This window comes from Dunckerocampus dactyliophorus, chromosome 15 (assembly GCF_027744805.1).
Source record: "Dunckerocampus dactyliophorus isolate RoL2022-P2 chromosome 15, RoL_Ddac_1.1, whole genome shotgun sequence".
Classification (NCBI taxonomy): Eukaryota; Metazoa; Chordata; class Actinopteri; order Syngnathiformes; family Syngnathidae; genus Dunckerocampus; species Dunckerocampus dactyliophorus.
Window position 1 is genome coordinate 849,657 of NC_072833.1, and position 20,451 is coordinate 870,107.

At 44.1% G+C, this 20,451-nt stretch overlaps 1 protein-coding gene across 1 annotated transcript in view; it reads left to right on the top strand.

Moving 5' to 3' along the window:
• The first annotated feature begins 9,894 nt into the window (after positions 1–9,894).
• hgfa (hepatocyte growth factor a) overlaps positions 9,895–20,451 on the top strand; it is a 31,564-nt gene continuing 21,007 nt past the window's right edge. The window contains exons 1-7 of the mRNA XM_054800419.1: positions 9,895–10,118; positions 14,041–14,203; positions 14,276–14,388; positions 14,696–14,810; positions 19,138–19,280; positions 19,364–19,484; positions 19,557–19,675. Of these exons, the coding sequence (XP_054656394.1) occupies positions 10,055–10,118; positions 14,041–14,203; positions 14,276–14,388; positions 14,696–14,810; positions 19,138–19,280; positions 19,364–19,484; positions 19,557–19,675 (838 nt within the window). The 5' untranslated portion in view covers positions 9,895–10,054. The remainder of the gene's footprint in view (positions 10,119–14,040; positions 14,204–14,275; positions 14,389–14,695; positions 14,811–19,137; positions 19,281–19,363; positions 19,485–19,556; positions 19,676–20,451) is intronic.

A 20,451-nucleotide genomic window follows, 5' to 3' on the forward strand; every position in this document is an offset into this window, starting at 1 on the left:
GTGGGTATATACTGTAGGTGTGCTATATACTGTAGGTGTGTATATACTGTAGGTGTGCTATATAGGTGTGGTATATACTGTAGGTATGCTATATGGGTGGGTATATACTGTAGGTGTGCTATATACTGTAGGTGTGTATATACTGTAGGTGTGCTATATAGGTGTGGTATATACTGTAGGTGTGCTATATAGGTGGGTATATACTGTAGGTGTGCTATATAGGTGTGGTATATACTGTAGGTGTGCTATATAGGTGTGTATATACTGTAGGTGTGCTATATAGGTGTGGTATATACTGTAGGTATGCTATATAGGTGGTATATACTGTAGGTGTGCTATATAGGTGTGTATATACTGTAGGTGTGCTATATAGGTGTGGTATATACTGTAGGTGTGCTATATAGGTGGGTATATACTGTAGGTGTGCTATATAGGTGTGGTTTATACTGCACTGTAGGTGTGCTATATAGGTGTGGTATATACTGCACTGTAGGTGTGCTATATAGGTGTGGTATATACTGTAGGTGTGCTATATCGATGTGGTATATACTGTAGGTGTGCTATATAGGTGTGGTATATACTGTAGGTGTGCTATATAGGTGGGTATATACTGTAGGTGTGCTATATAGGTGTGGTATATACTGTAGGTGTGCTATATAGGTGGGTATGTACTGTAGGTGTGCTATATAGGTGTGGTATATACTGTAGGTATGCTATATGGGTGGGTATATACTGTAGGTGTGCTATATAGGTGGGTATATACTGTAGGTGTGCTATATAGGTGGGTATATACTGTAGGTGTGCTATATAGGTGGGTATATACTGTAGGTGTGCTATATAGGTGGGTATATACTGTAGGTGTGCTATATAGGTGGGTATATACTGTAGGTGTGGTATATAGGTGGGTATATACTGTAGGTGTGGTGTATAGGTGGGTATATACTGTAGGTGTGCTATATAGGTGGGTATATACTGTAGGTGTGCTATATAGGTGGGTATATACTGTAGATATGCTATATAGGTGGGTATATACTGTAGGTGTGGTATATAGGTGGGTATATACTGTAGGTGTGCTATATACAGTACGTGTGGTATATACTGTAGGTGTGCTATATAGGTGTGGTATATACTGTAGGTGTTGTGTATAGGTGGGTATGTACTGTAGGTGTGCTATATAGGTGTGGTATATACTGTAGGTATGCTATATGGGTGGGTATATACTGTAGGTGTGCTATATAGGTGTGTATATACTGTAGGTGTGCTATATAGGTGTGGTATATACTGTAGGTGTGCTATATAGGTGTGGTATATACTGTAGATATGCTATATAGGTGGGTATATACTGTAGGTGTGGTATATAGGTGGTATATACTGTAGGTGTGCTATATACAGTAGGTGTGGTATATACTGTAGGTGTGCTATATAGGTGTGGTATATACTGTAGGTGTTGTGTATAGGTGGGTATATACTGTAGGTGTGCTATATAGGTGTGGTATATACTGTAGGTATGCTATATGGGTGGGTATATACTGTAGGTGTGGTATATAGGTGTGGTATATACTGTAGGTATGCTATATGGGTGGGTATATACTGTAGGTGTGCTATATACTGTAGGTGTGTATATACTGTAGGTGTGCTATATAGGTGTGGTATATACTGTAGGTATGCTATATGGGTGGGTATATACTGTAGGTGTGCTATATACTGTAGGTGTGTATATACTGTAGGTGTGCTATATAGGTGTGGTATATACTGTAGGTGTGCTATATAGGTGGGTATATACTGTAGGTGTGCTATATAGGTGTGGTATATACTGTAGGTGTGCTATATAGGTGTGTATATACTGTAGGTGTGCTATATAGGTGTGGTATATACTGTAGGTATGCTATATAGGTGGTATATACTGTAGGTGTGCTATATAGGTGTGTATATACTGTAGGTGTGCTATATAGGTGTGGTATATACTGTAGGTGTGCTATATAGGTGGGTATATACTGTAGGTGTGCTATATAGGTGTGGTTTATACTGCACTGTAGGTGTGCTATATAGGTGTGGTATATACTGCACTGTAGGTGTGCTATATAGGTGTGGTATATACTGTAGGTGTGCTATATCGATGTGGTATATACTGTAGGTGTGCTATATAGGTGTGGTATATACTGTAGGTGTGCTATATAGGTGGGTATATACTGTAGGTGTGCTATATAGGTGTGGTATATACTGTAGGTGTGCTATATAGGTGTGTATATACTGTAGGTGTGCTATATAGGTGTGGTATATACTGTAGGTATGCTATATAGGTGGTATATACTGTAGGTGTGCTATATAGGTGTGTATATACTGTAGGTGTGCTATATAGGTGTGGTATATACTGTAGGTGTGCTATATAGGTGGGTATATACTGTAGGTGTGCTATATAGGTGTGGTTTATACTGCACTGTAGGTGTGCTATATAGGTGTGGTATATACTGCACTGTAGGTGTGCTATATAGGTGTGGTATATACTGTAGGTGTGCTATATCGGTGTGGTATATACTGTAGGTGTGCTATATAGGTGTGGTATATACTGTAGGTGTGCTATATAGGTGGGTATATACTGTAGGTGTGGTATATAGGTGTGGTATATACTGTAGGTGTGGTATATAGGTGGGTATATACTGTAGGTGTGGTGTATAGGTGGGTATATACTGTAGGTGTGCTGTATAGGTGGGTATATACTGTAGGTGTGCTATATAGGTGTGGTATATACTGTAGGTGTGGTGTATAGGTGGGTATATACTGTAGGTGTGGTATATAGGTGTGGTATATACTGTAGGTGTGGTGTATAGGTGGGTATATACTGTAGGTGTGGTATATAGGTGTGGTATATACTGTAGGTGTGCTATATAGGTGTGGTATATACTGTAGGTGTGCTATATAGGTGTGTATATACTGTAGGTGTGCTATATAGGTGTGGTATATACTGTAGGTATGCTATATAGGTGGTATATACTGTAGGTGTGCTATATAGGTGTGTATATACTGTAGGTGTGCTATATAGGTGTGGTATATACTGTAGGTGTGCTATATAGGTGGGTATATACTGTAGGTGTGCTATATAGGTGTGGTATATACTGCACTGTAGGTGTGCTATATCGGTGTGGTATATACTGTAGGTGTGCTATATAGGTGTGGTATATACTGTAGGTGTGCTATATAGGTGTGTATATACTGTAGGTGTGCTATATACAGTAGGTGTGGTATATACTGTAGGTGTGCTATATAGGTGGGTATATACTGTAGGTGTGGTATATAGGTGTGGTATATACTGTAGGTGTGGTATATAGGTGGGTATATACTGTAGGTGTGCTGTATAGGTGGGTATATACTGTAGGTGTGCTATATAGGTGTGGTATATACTGTAGGTGTGGTGTATAGGTGGGTATATACTGTAGGTGTGGTATATAGGTGTGGTATATACTGTAGGTGTGGTGTATAGGTGGGTATATACTGTAGGTGTGGTATATAGGTGTGGTATATACTGGAGGTATGCTATATAGGTGTGGTATATACTGTAGGTGTGCTGTATAGGTGGGTATATAATGTAGGTGTGGTGTATAGGTGGGTATATACTGTAGGTGTGGTATATGGGTGGGTATATACTGTAGGTGTGGTGTATAGGTGGGTATATACTGTAGGTGTGCTGTATAAGTGGGTATATACTGTAGGTGTGGTATATACTGTAGGTATGCTATATAGGTGTGGTATATAATGTAGGTGTGGTGTATAGGTGGGTATATACTGTAGGTGTGGTATATAGGTGGGTATATACTGTAGGTGTGGTGTATACAGTAGGTGGGTATATTCTGTAGGTGTGCTGTATAGGTGGGTATATACTGTAGGTGTGGTGTATAGGTGGGTATATTCTGTAGGTGTGCTGTATAGGTGGGTATATACTGTAGGTGTGGTATATACTGTAGATATGCTATATAGGTGGGTATATACTGTAGGTGTGGTATATAGGTGGGTATATAATGTAGGTGTGCTGTATAGGTGGGTATATACTGTAGGTGTGGTATATACTGTAGGTATGCTATATAGGTGTGGTATATACTGTAGGTATGCTATATAGGTGGGTATATACTGTAGGTGTGGTATATAGGTGTGGTATATACTGTAGGTATGCTATACTTAGGTATGCTATACTTCAGATTGTCAAGCCATGTTCTTAAAATGATCCTGATCAAGATTCTGAAGGCAGATCCAGATCAATACCTGTTGATACTAAAATAAGAAACCAGATTGAAAATCACCTGACCAAAATGATTTGGATCCAGTCTACATGTGGACATCAGGTTTAAAAATGTAATCCAAATCAAGTTCACGCTTTTTGATTGTATCTGGAGTACAAATACCATCCAGATTTACAATTTGATGGTCAGGAACCAGATCACACAAAACATCAATTCATGATGACTGTGCCAGTCTTACTGTGATTTTTAAAAAGTCAAGAATCAGCATTTTGTGATCCGGTGTGCAGATGTGCAGCCACAAAAAGGTTGTTGACTCTCACTTTAACCGTCTTCTGACACGACAAGCACGGCTTCCACCTGTGTCTGGACGCGCAGCTGCACTTAGAGACTTGTGTTGAACTGACTCACTTGAACACCACACACACACACCCACACCCAAGTGCTTTGATATTAATGGTCAACCCGTTTGTGTGCGTGTGTGACTGAGTGTAGTGGTATGTGTCCAATTAAGTACTCCTGCACACTTGTGCCTTTGCAAAGATAATAGTGGTCCATGTTGATGAGTGTTGCAATGTTATTGTGGTTATAGTTTGCAGTGTTTTTTGGCTAGCTTATTTCGCTCCATTTGTTTATTTTTGTGTCTTAACAGTCGTTGCACTCGCCAAGAGTGTGTTTGTGTAACATCACAGCCTCGGGCGCCACATATTCAGGTGCACACGTCGGTCTGGCGCACACAGTGTAAATCCCAGACAGACAATCGAGTCATTATTAGGCTATCACTTTGCATTTGCGAGCGTATTTCACTTCTTACGAGCGTTGCTAGCTTACTTGTACGCGGATGGCGAGGTCAAACCCTGGTCCGGCTAATTTGCCACAGATGAAACCCGACTCCGTTAGCGCGAGCCAGCGTTTCAAAGCTGCAGGAAATCTATTAGCACCTGGCGGGACTCCCTGGTGCACCTCCCGGCCCCCACATCACCTCCCCGTGCCCCGCCCCGGTCCATAAAATGCACACAAGCCCGCCGCCCTCCTGCTGTGACACTAAAGCTACAGGGATCGACGTGGTCCGATGTGTGTGTCTTTGCACACGTGGAGCTAGTTAGCGGCCAAGCTGCAGCTGCTACGCTAATAGATGCGTGTACAGTAGGCGGCAACGGGGGCGGGCGCGGCGTCTGAGCTCTGACTCCAGGTCAAGTCAGGATCCTCCTAATATGCCAGCACAAATACGGACAAAAAAATGTGTTTTATGAGCTGGCCCGCAGTGTGTTTGCATAAGATTTCACATCAACAATCCCCAGGGCAACTTTTTGCCAGACTTCCTTCAAAGTCCATTTCTCATCTTGTTCTCAGAGTATTCCGACTTGCCTTGAGAAAAGTCCCCTGACGCTTGATCGAGACTGGCAAGCGAGCGAGGGGTCATGGGCAGTTTATGTCCGCCTCTATGTACGCATCTGTTCCTCTTTTTGTCACTTTTGTTCAGGTAGTGGCATCAAGATCCGTCTTCTGGAAGACTTAGGAAGGGTAAATCCTGATGCAGATCATGTTTGAGCATTCCCAGGCCACCAATCAAGAAAGTTTTCTCCCACAAAAAGTGGTACTGTACGGATCAATTAGTTTTGCATCCAGCGAAACTACCGGATGCAAAGAGAGTCCACGTAAAAAGGCTCGTGATGTGTTATTCGTCAGACAGTTTACTCAGGCACAACGAGTCCTCCTCATCACCTCCACAAATAGATATCTTGAAAGTCCAACAGACTTTACGTTGCGAAACATTCGGAGTCGTCCCTGAACTCCACTCTCCTCAAGTTGCTCAGCGGACCGTAAAGTACAAGCAGCGCCACGGAGAGGAGGTCTTGGCATCCACCGTAACAGGTCCAGGAATTCTAGACCTCGTACCCCCCGGAGGCCAATCGCAGCCGATGGGTTCTAGGAGTCAGAGCCAATTTTTGGCCAACATGTTGCACGCATCACTTCTTATTTTGAGGAATCCTGACGGCCGCAAACCTCGGAAGCGTTTCATCTCACCCCAACAAGTAAAAATTCTTATGGAAATCACAGATAGAGGCCAGAGGTCGGCTGGCTCTCATAGTCTTGTCTCTTGTCCAAACATGGATTTACACTATCAGGAACTTCATGACTAACTTTGGATGAGTGAGTAACGTCTCCCAGAGGACGCGCTATAACATATATAGTAAGTTCTGTTGCTTCAAGTGCGGGTCTGGTGCAGGATTTATGCCTGGTTCTTTGGAATGCATGCCGTTACAGGTGATCTGGAGTTCCACGGGCGATGCAAGTTTGGCTCCAGACCTTCGCTTGAAAAGACAGATCAGGGATTATCACCGTCCGTCAACTCCCAACTAGACAAACCCGAACATATTTAATCTTATACCTGCAAAAATTGGGATTGTCCAAGTCAACTGTTTGGGCGGTCAGCGGGCGCGCTCCCCTGCTCACCAGCTCGCTCATGTGCACAGTCCCACCTAATTGGATTTATGTGCGGGAATGTTTTTTCAAAGCCACACTTGTGAAAAGCGTCCACATCTGCTGGCCATTAGCGGTGGACATAACACACAACAGAGAGAGGAAAGCCCCCGACGCCTTGATTCATTGGCCGGGCTTTTATTGCGACAGAGGAAAATGGATCTTATCTCTCGGCCCTTGTTGTTTGTCCTTCAGGCATCCAAGCCTGTCAGGTTGCCCCTCTTCCATTTTTACTCCGTCCAACTTCTTTTCCAGCTGCTGCCGCATCCCGACATCTCTGCGCGCTTGGTGCCCCCCATCCAGACAGTCGTTTGTCTACGTCAACAGGACTTCCATCTCTTTGTGCTCGCTCTCGAGGCCTGGGTGTCCTCCCTCCTCATTTCATCCTTGAGTTGAGTGGGCACCGGGAGACGCTAGCAAGGGGGTCCGGCAGTGCCCCTGACCCCTCATCTGTCATCTGCATCGGGAAAGGCACTCGCCTAATTGGGGGAAAAGCGTTGAGGGGTTGGGGCGGTTGTTATTCTAGTGTTGGGCGGGTCAGAGGTGAAAAGGGGAGATCACACCGGTGATTAGCCTCCTTCATGTGCGAGTGTGGAGGCCAGCTAGGGTGTAAAATAATTACTGCTTTGTGGGATGGTCAGCGCCATTAATGGTCACACCCCGGGTCAGTACGTGGACTCCCCAGTGAGGAGGAGTCTTTATTATCTGGGGCAAACTTGATCTCTTTTGACGGACCACCAACTGCTGTTATTGTTGGTATGTCGGTGTACCGGGGAGGTTGGTTTCTGTCTCTCAAGGTACCATCAACACAAAGAATCGGCTAATTGTTGGACTCAAGTTGCTTTCATGCTTTAATACCACTTATTCTGGTTTATTCTGACTTCAACCTCCTTTTTGATGACTGTCCAGTGTCCTTGGCTAGCTGTGCATTCATCTTCACGTCAGAAGTCCAGCAACACCGAGTATAAATCAATCAAAACCAAACCAGGATAAAAATCTCTAAAGTTGTCGTTCAGGTTGACGGCGAATTAGCAGGTACACTTCAGGGAGTTAGCGAGCTTCGACGTGTTCATCTAGTGTTTAACCTAGCTTTCCAATTAGCAATGCTTTTGGAATGACGTCCTCCAAAGATGGACCTCAGGGGGTCCTTGAGTGGAAGCACCATCGGTGGAAGTTAATACTCCCGTTGCTGTGGCGTGTTTGGAAAAAACGCTCCAGCACCTTCAGTCATTGGATGCGTAATCAAGACTTAACATATCTACCTGGGGGGCTTGAAGCACACTGGACTGGGGGGGAGTTCAAAGGGTTGGTATGCACAGCAAAAAAATGTCTGGATTTCTTCTTTGGCTGATTGACAGGTGTGATATGAGCACGGTGTGGAGGACACCTGCTGCACCAAAGCCAGAATGACCCGCACACGTCCTAATGAGGGACGACCAGGGCGTCTGGCATTTACCTCCTCCAAGCATTCCTCCTCTCTGGAGGGCCCTAAGCGTTGCTGCCCATTAACGGCTGAAGTGTGGATTTCCTGTCAAATTCGGGTTAGCCCCGTTGGCTGGTACCCGGACTGGATGGCTTCCAGCTGCCCCACCTAAACGCACTTTTAACTGCCCTTTGTGGTCCTTTTAAGGCGCTTATAAGCATCCTACTATTCAAATCTTATCTCCAATATGACCACTTTGTCCTGAACACCGCAGTGATTGATTGGAAGTTTGTTTTGAGGCGCTTTGCTACCTGAAAGCTGATCATTTTTTAGGTTGACATCCCCGTGAGGTGGCGCCAAGTGATCTTTGGCACGCGCCGCCAAGAGTCCCATCTGTTTTTCCACGGGAGCCAAAGTGACGACCACAGAGAAGATCCTGTCAGATAAACGCATGGTCTTACAATCATCCCTTGTTGTCGTGAAAGAGGTCATGCACGCCCTCTTCACGAGCTACGTTTCAAGCGATGGGTGGTTTGAACTACAATAATTACTTTTTTACGTCTCATAAGTCAACAGAAAAATACCTGAAAGCTTTCCAGATTACAACTCATTCAACATGAATGAAGTACGCTTCTGAATGTTCTTGTGTATCGTCCACCAAGGGCCAAGCTGAATGATATTGTGGCACGTTAGTCATCGATTGGAGCGCGGGTGCCCGGTAGCCTTCAGCCAGGGGGTCAGAAGTCAAGCGGTCCAATGCAGGGTCCTCAAGAGGAATAGCAGAGGCCACAGATTGAACACAAGACAACAAATAGCGAAGGTGATTCGTTAAATAACGCTCCAATTTTTTACCCCGCTTGCATCCAGCACTTGTTGCTAGGCAGAATTTGTAAGGCTCTGTAATTTGTGCCAGTAAAAAAACAAAACAAAGCTGTTTCTGTAGCAATATATGTACAGTACAGCATATACAGTATATATATATATAAAATATATACACCTTTAGTATTTATTTCAGTTCTGTGTTAACAGGGCAAGGAAAGTTACAGAGTTACGTTACGTTAATATTTTCAACAATCAAGTATTGCATTTTGGCCAGCAGTTTTTCTCAGCGTTTTGCTGAAATGATCAAGTCATCGGGAAATAATGCTCTTTTGCTGATAAAAAGAAAAACACCGTAAAGAAAGTGAAGCAGTGGTTTTGAAAACAAAGTGTTCAGGTTTATAGTGGTTCTTAATAATGAATCGTTTATTTGAATGGTTTTATGATTTTACTTATTTTCTTTTTTATTGTTTAAAATACCATTTTCACATATTTGATATGATTTTGTCCTCGTCGTTTCTGTTGTTGTATATTAGCTTGGCTACATTGTAAGTCACTCCACTCCCTCAATATACCTTCAAATAAATTAGAGAATTATTATTTAGCTTAATAATGTTTTTCTTAATATTTTTTAATTTAAAAAATGTACATTAAATAAAAATTAAATGAATAATTATTTAATCAATACATTAATTAAGTCTTTGTATTCATTATGCTATGATATAAAATACACAAGAGAGTTGGTGAGTATCGGTATCGGATCGGTATCACCAGCCTAAATTTTACTGAGTTTTGGATCGGAAACGAAATCAGCGGTATCGCACATCACTAATTTTTACGTATTTGCTAAACGGTGGTTTTATTTTGAAAGCGAGAACGGGAAGTGGTGCGTCCTCCCCACTCCAGCGAATTTGACGCACGCGATAGTGGCGCCTGTGTGTGCTGGAAAAGAGCAGAGACAGAGACTGCCGTGAAGTGGGCGGGTTGAACCGAGGACGCCGAGTCTTGTGGTGGACATCGGCCGCGCAGGACGTCACATTGAAGCATCCCGAGTGTGCAACACGCGACCTGCTGCACACGCGCACGCCGTCAGTCCACCATGAGGACGCACGTATGGATTTACCAGGCGCTCGTGTGCGCGCTGCTCGGCATGCTGGATGCAGGTAAGACGTGATGCTCGCTGCTCATCTCGACTTTCACGGTGTGCGTGAGTGCAAACTTCCAGCTGTTAAATCTGCTCTTCTTTCAACCAACTTCTGAATGAGGTGATGATGCACGCGAGGCCCACGATGAGCGGGGTACTTTTTCAAGTTGTGAAGGGGAGAGACTGAGGCTGTTTTTCAACATTTAAAAAGTGTTTGGCTCAAAGTTAAATATTTGCGCATTAGCTGCTTCCCCCCCCATTTGGAGGCCTCCTTATTTCCTTTTATTTACTGGTGGCTCATGCCCCCCAAAATAGTTTTATTGGCGCCGTTAAAAGCAAGAGTAAGCTTTGTCAACTGCATGAGTCCCGTTTGTCAGTCCTTTGCAGCGCAGCCTTCCACTCCTTTTCAACAACACATCTGCACACTTCCAGGGGGTGCCAGGGCAGCGTTTTAGCCAATCAGATACTGGAAGAAAGCCATTTGTGGAAAAGGCGCACTGACGACAGTGGTGACTGGAGGTGAAAATGACCAAAAAATCCGTTTTTCATGACAAGATTTTGTCTTTAAATTGCATTATTATTATTATTATTATTATCATTTTGGTGGAGCAGTTTGAATTTTGTTTATGTTTTTATTTAATTTATCAGTTTTACTTTTGATCCCTTTAGAATACCACCAAAAAACAAACATAAGAACAATTTTAGAATGTTGTAAAGAAAAACAGATTGCAGAGGTCAAAGGGCTATTTTTTGCAAGTAGAGAATCAGTGAAGAAGTAAATAAAATCCATGGTTGAGCACAAATTAGCAGTTTAGCAGTTTGGAATGTTAAAAAACACACATTTAAAAAAATAATAATGATCTAAATTTGTCGTAAATGAAAGCTTATCGTGACACCCGTCCCCTGCGGACAAAGCTCTGACTCGGCCGTGCCAAACCTGGCCCCTGACCCCCGGGGCCTCCCTTTGTGGTGGATGAAAGTAAAACGTCCTTGACCACCTCACCCCCGCTTTCAACGTGTGCTTTCCAGTCCCAAGCGTGGACTTCAGAGAGGCGCGTCACGCCTCCTCTGGTAGCCGTCCTTAAATGTGAGGAGATAGCGCTAGCGGGCCGTTGGCTCGCGAGGAGGAAGAGCCTAAGTGAAATGTGATTGGGCGGCCTGGCCAGACATCAGCGCTGCAACGACGCCGTGATGAGCGCCAGATGTGCTCCACTGCAGCCCAAGCATTCATCGCAACAACAACACAAATGGAGCGACCACCTCGGATCGTGTCGCGGCCCCGCTTGTAAAGCGTCGTAACTGAAGTCCACTCGGGGCGGAGCCTGCTTGCCTCCCCCGGCAGGTGGAAATGAATTAAAACGCCGCGCTGTCCTCCCGGTGAACCCCACCGTCTGCACACATCGTCTTCGCGCTCGTTCGGTGTCGTCCTCGCGCAGCTAAACTAACTCAGCGGAAACAAGGCAATGTTTCACTTTGCTTGTGACTTTTACAACGTTTGCTCGTGCCATGTTTTCTCCCAAGACTTTAGTAGGGGAATACATCATGCTGAGCGCTGAATGAGTCCACCCTCTGCTAGCAACATCACAGCAAGGCATTGCAAAGCGTCATGGGGGGGTTAGCTTAGGTGCAACGTCATTTTACTCAAACTTGGCTTCAGTATGTCAGAGAGCACATCTGAAGTGTTTTAGGGCTGTACTGGATCAACAAGGTTGGAAACTAATCCAAAATGATGGCCTTAATTATGATGCATTCATTCAAAATACGTGAAAACTGGCTAATTCCATGCTAACACTGCAAACACACTAGCATCTTTGGACAGCTTTAGTTGCTTACTCCCTCAAAATGGTGATCTTTTCCTACCAATTACGTTACATTCATACGAAATACGTGAAAATCTGTCAATTCCATGCTGACAGTAGATTAAAAGTAGCATATTTTGACATCTCATGTTTGTTATTCCCCCAAAACGATGTCAATATTACTAAAATGCTGTTATGTTAAGATATCGAAACAAAACAGACTATTGAGTACTACTAATTACGATGCATTCGTACGAAATCCCTGAAAATTGGCAAATTCCATGCTAACAGTGGAAAGAAACTAGCATGTTTTGACAGCTCTTGTTTCTTTTTCCCTCAAAACTACATTAACATTGCTAAACATTTCAAGTGTTACGTTAGGATATGGAAACGATACAAGGATAGCAGTTTTCTTTAATACTGAGTAATCCAAATATTGTGTTCTTTTTCGACTAATTTTGATACATTGGTGTGCAATCCGTGAAAACCGGTGAATTCCATGCTAACAGTGGCTAAAACTAGCATCTTTTGACATCTTTTGTTTCTTATTCACACAAAAATACGATAACATTGCTAAAAATGTTAAGTGTTACATTAACGTATTGAAGCAATACGAGGGTAGAGGTTTTCTTTAACACCGAATAGCTCTCAAAAGTCCATTAATATTGCTAAAAAAATAAGCTCTCTTAAACAATATACAGTACATTTCCCGAAATCCGTGAAAACAGACAAATTCCATGGTAACAGTGGAAAGAAAGTACCAACTTTTGACATCTTTTGTATCTTATTCCCTCAAAACTACTTTAACATTGCTAAAAATTGTAAGGGTTACGATGAGCTATTGAAACAATACGAGGCTAGCAGTTTTCTTTAACATGGAGTAATCCGAAAACGGTGTTCTTTTCCAACTAATTACAATACATTTGTACGAAGTCTGTGAAAACTGCTGAATTCCATGCTAACACGGGATAGAAACAAGCATATTTTGATATCTTATGTTTCTTATATACTCAAAACTATGTTAATATCACTAAAATGTTAAGTTTTACGTTAATCTATGAAAAGCAGCTTTCTTTAATACTGAATAATCCAAAAATGGTCTTATTTTCCTATTAATTACGATACGTAAAATTGTGGAGAGATAGAGTTGCGTCTTCTCTAAAAAATACTGCAAAAAAGTCATAGTATTAATAAGTCGGAACTTTACAAGGCTAGCTAGCTAATGTTTGCATTTAGTTTTGCACATACATTGCGTATGTTTTCCTAAACACTGTATCATTGTCAATGTTTTGCTTAAATTTATGCTAAATTTGTTAAAAGTTTAGCACATACACTGCTTGTGTTTTCCTACACCCTGTATATAATGTTTTGCTAAAATTAGCATAAATTTGTCAGCGAAGTTGTTAAGTTTTTAAGGGGTGTTGAAAATTGTATGGGCATTTTTGCTAATGATGATAAATTTATTGGAATTCATACAAAGCGCAAATTCCTGTGAAGTGACAAAAGTTTGGAGACAGTAGCTAGCGTAATGAAAAACTCTTCAAGGCTAGCTAGCTAATGTTTGCATTTAGCTTTGCACATACAATACGTATGTTTTCCTAAATACTGTATCAATGTCAATGTTTTGCTCAAATTTAGCTTAAATTTGTTGAAAGTTTTCAAGGGGTGTTGAAAATAGTGGCTGTTTTTGATGAAACATTTGTCAGAATTTGTACAAAGTGTAAATTCTAGGGAAGTGACAAAGGCTTAGAGAAAGTACCGTTCTTTTTTTGCTCCCTAAAAAACCTGTTAACGTTGCTAAAGATTTCAAGCGTTACATGAATAAATTGGAACCCTGCAAGGCTAGTGAGATCATCCTGGTTGTGATGTGATTTAACCTTCATTTCAATGACTTCATTTGAGCTTGCGCTGCCTGAAAGACTATGTTAGCGTGATGTGTTATGCTAGCTAGCGACATCGCTCATGTGCCTGCAGAAAGAGCTGCCAGTCCTTGTAGCGCTATGAAAAACTGTACAAGGCTAGCTAGCTACTTAACGTTCATTTCAATGACTTTTTTGAGTATGTGCTGATTGAAAGGCGATGTTTACGTGATTTGCTATGCTAGCTTGCAGTTGTTCGGCTTGTGATGTCTCGCTCTTGCAGGTGAGGGCAGAAAAAGCCGCCAGTCCTTGCAGCGCTACGAAAAGTCTGAAAACCACCTCCTGGTCTGCGTGGACTGTCCACAGCCGCCTTTGGTGCGGAACAGTCGCTCGCAGGAAAACTGCGCCCGCAAATGCAAAAAAGTGAAGAAGCACTTCAACTGCAGGTGAGTCGTTGGCGGCCGTGTGTGGACTTTTATCCGGCTCAGATCGTCTGCTGAACGTCTTCCTGTGTGCAGGGCCTTCAACTTCCACAAGCACAACAGGAAATGCCACTTGCTTCCCTTCGACCGATTCGACCACGGCGTGCAGAAGCAGGCCAACACCAACTTCACGCTGTACGAGAAGAAAGGTAAACACAACGTGCTTTGGAGGAGATGCAGGTGCGGAGGAGATGTTGACACAACAAAAGCATCCACAAGGCCCCGCCTCTTCTTCATGCGAGCGTAAACACGTATCAGCAACCCTGCAAAAGCTTTGTTTACAGTCAGAGCGTGCTGGAATCTTGTGCCTGCTGACATTTAATCAACTTCCTGTTTTGGGAATAACACACACAAGCCCCTAATGACCATATATGGGCAACATATGACGAGGAGAGTGCAAATGAGTGTTTAATTGGCCGAAGAATGAAGACGATGGTGGTTTTCTCTGTGTCTCAGATTACATAAGGGAGTGCGTCATGGGGCCCAAGGACGGCTACAGAGGGAGGAGGTCTTGGACCAAGTCAAACATCACTTGTCAAGCTTGGTCTGATAACAACATCAATGAACACACGTAAGTGCTCCCTCTCTTCTGCTCCTCTTACACCCAAAAGTCCTGGGAAGAACTTCACATGCGTCTACACGAAGACCCCAAGGCCACTTCACCCATCAGAGGGCGGAAGAAAGTCGCTTGAGGAAAAGGCACAATGGTATAGACGAGAGGTTTTCCCAAAAGTGCGTTTTTCGTTTGGAACAAATCCAGTATGCCTGTGGATGTTCTCTGGCATTGAAGCGATCGCTGCTGGACCGTTTGGGTTGTTTTCGAAGACGTTTGGCGTGTCATCTGAGGTGGCTTCATCACTTCACTGCTCACCGACTGGGTGGGGCAAACACCAGTCAGACCGGATAGGACAGCAAGAAGTCTGCTCGCATGCGAGGCGAAACAACCCGAACGGTCCCGTTGCGATCCATTCAATGCCCTGAGGACGAATAGAGTAGATCCCAGTAGTGGGTGCAGTTTTTCGACATTTGTTGCAGGCCTTGGAACGTAGTGGCGGAGCGTTTGGTACCTGAGCCTTCAGCGGGGACTTAACCAGCCACACCTGTTTTGTATTGTTTTACAAAATGATGGTAATAATATCATCATGCATCCAGACCCGGTCCTGAACCCCGGCCCCCAGTACCACGGGCCAGCGTCATGACGGAAGTCTGACTGGCTAAAGAAACAGCCCTGTTGCTAATAGTGTTGAGGTGGCTGGGCCAGCACTCCTCCTTCCGAAGGCCCTGGGCTAGGATCCCTGCTAGGATACAGGTCCCTCGCAATATCACGTTTTTCAGAGATGAATGAATGAATAAAAGATGGGCGTTTGGCGCTAGACTGTGGTCTATGATGAGTGACGTGTGGTGTGATGTGGAGTATTGCAGTAATGACACCAAACACTGAGTAGGTTTGCATGCGGTCCATAGCCCATCATGACCGCAGTATCAGGCCATGTAGACACCAATAACCCTTGAAAACCCCCACGTTGCCCCTGGATGCTCCTTTTCTAGCCCCCAGATCAGGCATGTATACGCCTCCCGGGCTATCCCGATCAAAAGGAACATTAACTTGTGTTCTGCTCATGTTCTCTTCGAAAGGAATCTTGTGTCTTTGGCAGGAAGTACTTGTAACCATGACGACACGCAAACCCCCACTCTTGGAGGGAGGGGGAAACAAGCCACCTGGTGAGTGTGGTGGAAGACGGGAACATGACGTCTTTTAGTGACGGCACAAAGTACCACATTAGCCAAAGCTATCGGAACGTGGGCCAGCAGTCACGCCGAGCAGGGTTTGTGTCGGGGGGGCTGGGGTGATGATAGCATGGATGTGGATGCCACAGCTCCGCCTCCGTTTCCTGTTTCTTCAGGTTGTCGCCTTCCGTTCATGAAGGAAGTCCGAGAGAACAGTTTCAAGTACTGGTGGTGGGTCAGTACCAGCACCAACCTCAAACAAAGGCGTTCCTTATCCGCCGTGCCGGTGGTGTTGTGCTTTTTGGATACAGGAAGAAGAAGCGGATATCACGTGCACGTTTTCCGTGCTGCGTTTTTGTTGTTGTTTTTTTTCACGTCACGCATGTAAACGGGTTATTCCCAGTGTTTGAGAAACCGGAATATTGACCTCAACCTGACTAGTGACTGCATGTGAACGTAGTCATTGACACGTTAGCTTACATGACATTACCTTAACAATGCATGAAGCCAGCCACGCCACGTCCCGCATCATAGAGTGGAAAACAAGCGTTCCTCCCATTCCGTGTGGAAGTGGTAAGTTTTAGCTTCTTAAATTTACAATAAATACAATTTGAGGCTAACTGGTTGGCTCACTAGCTTGCAAGCTAGTGGCCATCTCAATTATAAGAGTGGCATAAGAGTTGCGCAATGTGATGTAAACAATGAATAATAGGAGTGTAAAGCTGACTATAGGGGTGTTATTTCATGTCCACGGGGCTCTAATGATGTTTAAAACCGCAATTAGGAAGTCATAAACAGGTGTTCTATGCCCTGTGCTAACGACGAAAATATTCATTTTATTAATACTGAATCCTATATCACAGAAATTCATTTATCGCGGTCGGGTCTGGAACCAGGATGACTGTACTAGAATACTAGAATTAAGTTGTAAATGTCGGTCAGTGCTTCCGATAGTGTGCAGGCCAGCAGAGAAGGCTTTGCTGGCTCTAATGTTGGAATATAATCACTATGAATAGCCAAAACCCTCAAAGAACGCACCCGTAGAAAGCCTTAAAAATGCCTGTGTTTGATACGCCTCTCACAGTCATTCAACCTATTTTAAATGAAATCACACCTTGTCAAAGCATCTTCCTGCTACAAAATGTTGACTGAGTTAACTATGAAGGAGCGAAGGCCGGACGACTTGGTCTTTAAACGGCCTCAGCACATTTTTCTAAACATCATCCGGGCCTTAAACGTAGAACGTTGCAAGATATTCCCTCAAAAATATGCTCATATTGCTAAAAATGAAGCCTGACGGCGATACGGAAATGGAAAGACGAGGCTAGCAGGTTTCTCAAGCACAGATGGTGACGTCTGAAGTCGTCACTGTGATTCGGTGGGATTTGGAGCTCCATTTGACTTTGCGTTAACTATTATGTTCACGCTCGAGCGGACAAACGGCAAGCGGGGGTGATTTTTCACCACGTTGCCCTCCAGGAATGTCCTTCCTACCTGTTGTCTCTGTCTGGGAAGCCGACCGTGTGGTCGGAAAGGAAATGTGTGTTGACGCCCAGCAGGGCAGTACATGAAGAATGGAGCGTTCCAGTGCGTGTTGAGGGTAAGTTCACATGGTCACCAGCTGGCTGGAGAGAGCTCTGAAACAAAACCACAGTTTGTCTCTAAAATGATTAATTTAGCTATCATCAACCGACCTGACACACTAGCCGTGATAGCTTGTATTTGACAATGATGTTTCAATGTAGCTAGCACTAGCAACTTTTCGTAGCTATCTATGAAATGCCTAGCAACTGTTGGCTGGCACACGTCGCAACCAAAACAGTACAGATACTTGACTTTCGTGTTCCGTGGCCGTCTTTTACTTATTTTATTTATTTTCTACATTTACTCTTCATAAATTATGTTCTTTTCCTGTTAATTATGATACAGTGGTTGGTAGTTTGCTAGCAAGCAATAGCATCGTTGCGTTACCATGAAATGCCTTAGCTAGCACGTTCCACATCTAAAATACTCGACTTTAATTGTAGAGTTACTCAATTTTTTGTACATTTCTTATTTTAAGAAAAAGGACCTCGTTTTCAGCAGAACCCCCCCACCCGCCATTGCTAGCCGTTTACTAGCCGCTACCTAGAGCCTTTTATATCTTGAATGTCATTCTCGTCTGTCACTTTTTTACAACCCGAGAGCTCCAACTTTGTAAAGTCAACTCCACGGCGAGTTGTAAATATTTTCCCATAGTCGCTTTCGCAGACATGTGTCCCTCCGCTGTGCCAGTGCGCTTGAAGTGAGTCAAGTATGCAAGTACGCGGAGCGGCAGTATGGACTTTGGCACCAAGATAAATTGAATGACTAACTGGCTAACATCTGTTAGCGCAGCATCATTATGGCTAACGCGCTCTTAATGCGGGGGGCTTTTTTATGGACTCCCGCCACATGCAACTTGTTTTGTGCGGGGGACCATGTACTACCTTGTAACGCAATTTATTATATACTCTAGTAGATTAACACAAAGCAGATGTTGGGGTTTTTTTGGTGGTAGTTTAGTCACTTTTCAAGCTTGTTCTGGGTTGAATCATGTTGTGCATTAGTGGAGAAGCCTTATGTAAGCCCCGGGGTTTGAAAAGGAAGGGGGGCGCTAAGGGAAGAGTCGTTTTTAAAGGGTCGAGTGATTGGACAACCTGCTGAAAGGCTGCTATTTTAGGTCAGCGCTTGTTTCGTTGGCAATCTAGGCTCAAATATGTTTCTCCGCTCTTCGGGTGGGAGTAAACCCGGATTAAGGTTTGAGGATGTCCTGCCAGAAGACCAATTTCCACACCCTATACTTGTAATATGTAAAATTCTGCTGGTTCCTGGTGCTGACATGATGAGGGAATAAATTCAAGATGTGGGTGATCCATCACCTTGTTGTGTGCTGATGGTAGTTTCTGTTCCTGTCACACATGAGGTAGCGGTGACAAGGTGTCCCTCTTCCAGGCAATCATGCCAAAGGGGGATAGAGGCGTATCCATGACTTAGTTTGCATACTCTTGTGACGCTTGCCCTTTTTGAAATGTAACCTTGGCCATGCAAATGGATTGTGAATTTATTTTCCTTGCTAGCAATGCGAACCGACCCGCTCCCTGAAATTTGTTTGATCAACTTAGCGCCCTCAACGGTCTCTCTCCTTGTAGGTTTTATCCCGATAGGTACCCGACGCAAGACCTGAGGGAGAACTTCTGTCGGAATCCCAACAACGACCCCGGTGGTCCCTGGTGCTACACCACTGATCCCAACGTAAGGGCCGAGGAGTGCGGCATAGCACATTGTTTCGAGGGTAAGGCTCCTGATTTGTTTTCCTGCCGTTCCCGTTTGCTATTTCTGCGGGGAAGCTTAACAAAGGTTGAATTGCGTCGACAGATGTTTGCATGACATGCAACGGCGAGGATTACCGAGGAAAAGTAGACCATACCGAGAGCGGGAAGGAGTGCCAGAGATGGGACTCATCCAGGCCACATAAACACTACTTTCAGCCCAAAAAGTATGTAGACAAATAAAGGTCAAAGCAGACGCACGTAACAGTTTTAACCCTGTCGTATGTTCTCCTTGCCAGGTACAGGGACAAAGGCTTAACGGACAACTACTGTCGGAACCCGGATAACCGCCTCCGTCCCTGGTGCTACACCATGGATCCCAAGACTCCCTGGGAGTACTGCAACATCACAGCATGTGGTAAGCAGTCTTTGTGGACGTTAGGAAGACATTAGCAGATCACAGAGTGCTAATGCTGATGGGCGGACTGAGGTTTTAAGGCTTGAGGATTGGTGGCGACAGACTGGACCGATGCTCCTTTGGTGGTTCCTTGGTGGTTGATGTCAGTCCAGTAATTGTTTATGCCCCTGCAGGGCCCCGTGGGATTTTTATTTGCCTCCCTTTGTGGACTTCACACAGACAGAATTGTTTTTTTGGGACGACACATGTCAAGACGGCTTTGTCTGTCTGTTTTTTGTAAGTTAGTAAGCAAGTACATTTTTGTGAAGATCCAAGATTTATTTTCCACATTTGTTGATTTGGTTCTGACCTGGTGTGATGGGATCCGTTCTGTAAACGACTATCAGGCTGCTGGAGCCTAAAACCACGCAGCTCGCTACTTTACGTGTTGCTAAGCTAATGTACGAGCTATGAGGCCACGAGGGGCTTGTATAGTAGTGACGTAAAACTCCATTCCTTTTACTGACTCCTAAGTTCTTAGGAGTCACTCACTGAGGTGAATTGGGTACTCTGCATTCATGTTCCTCCTGACGGAGCACAGAAACTCACACAGGCTCAGCCGAGCTGTCAATGCTTGGCAGGCACCCGTGAGTCAGTGAGACCCGAGTCTTTGTCGAGCACCCGTGAGTCAGTGAAAGGCAGGCCTTTGTCGAATACCCGTGAGTTAGTGAAACTCGAGTGTTCGACGAGTGCCAGTGAGTCAGTGAAACTCGACTCTTCATCAAGCATCAGTGAGT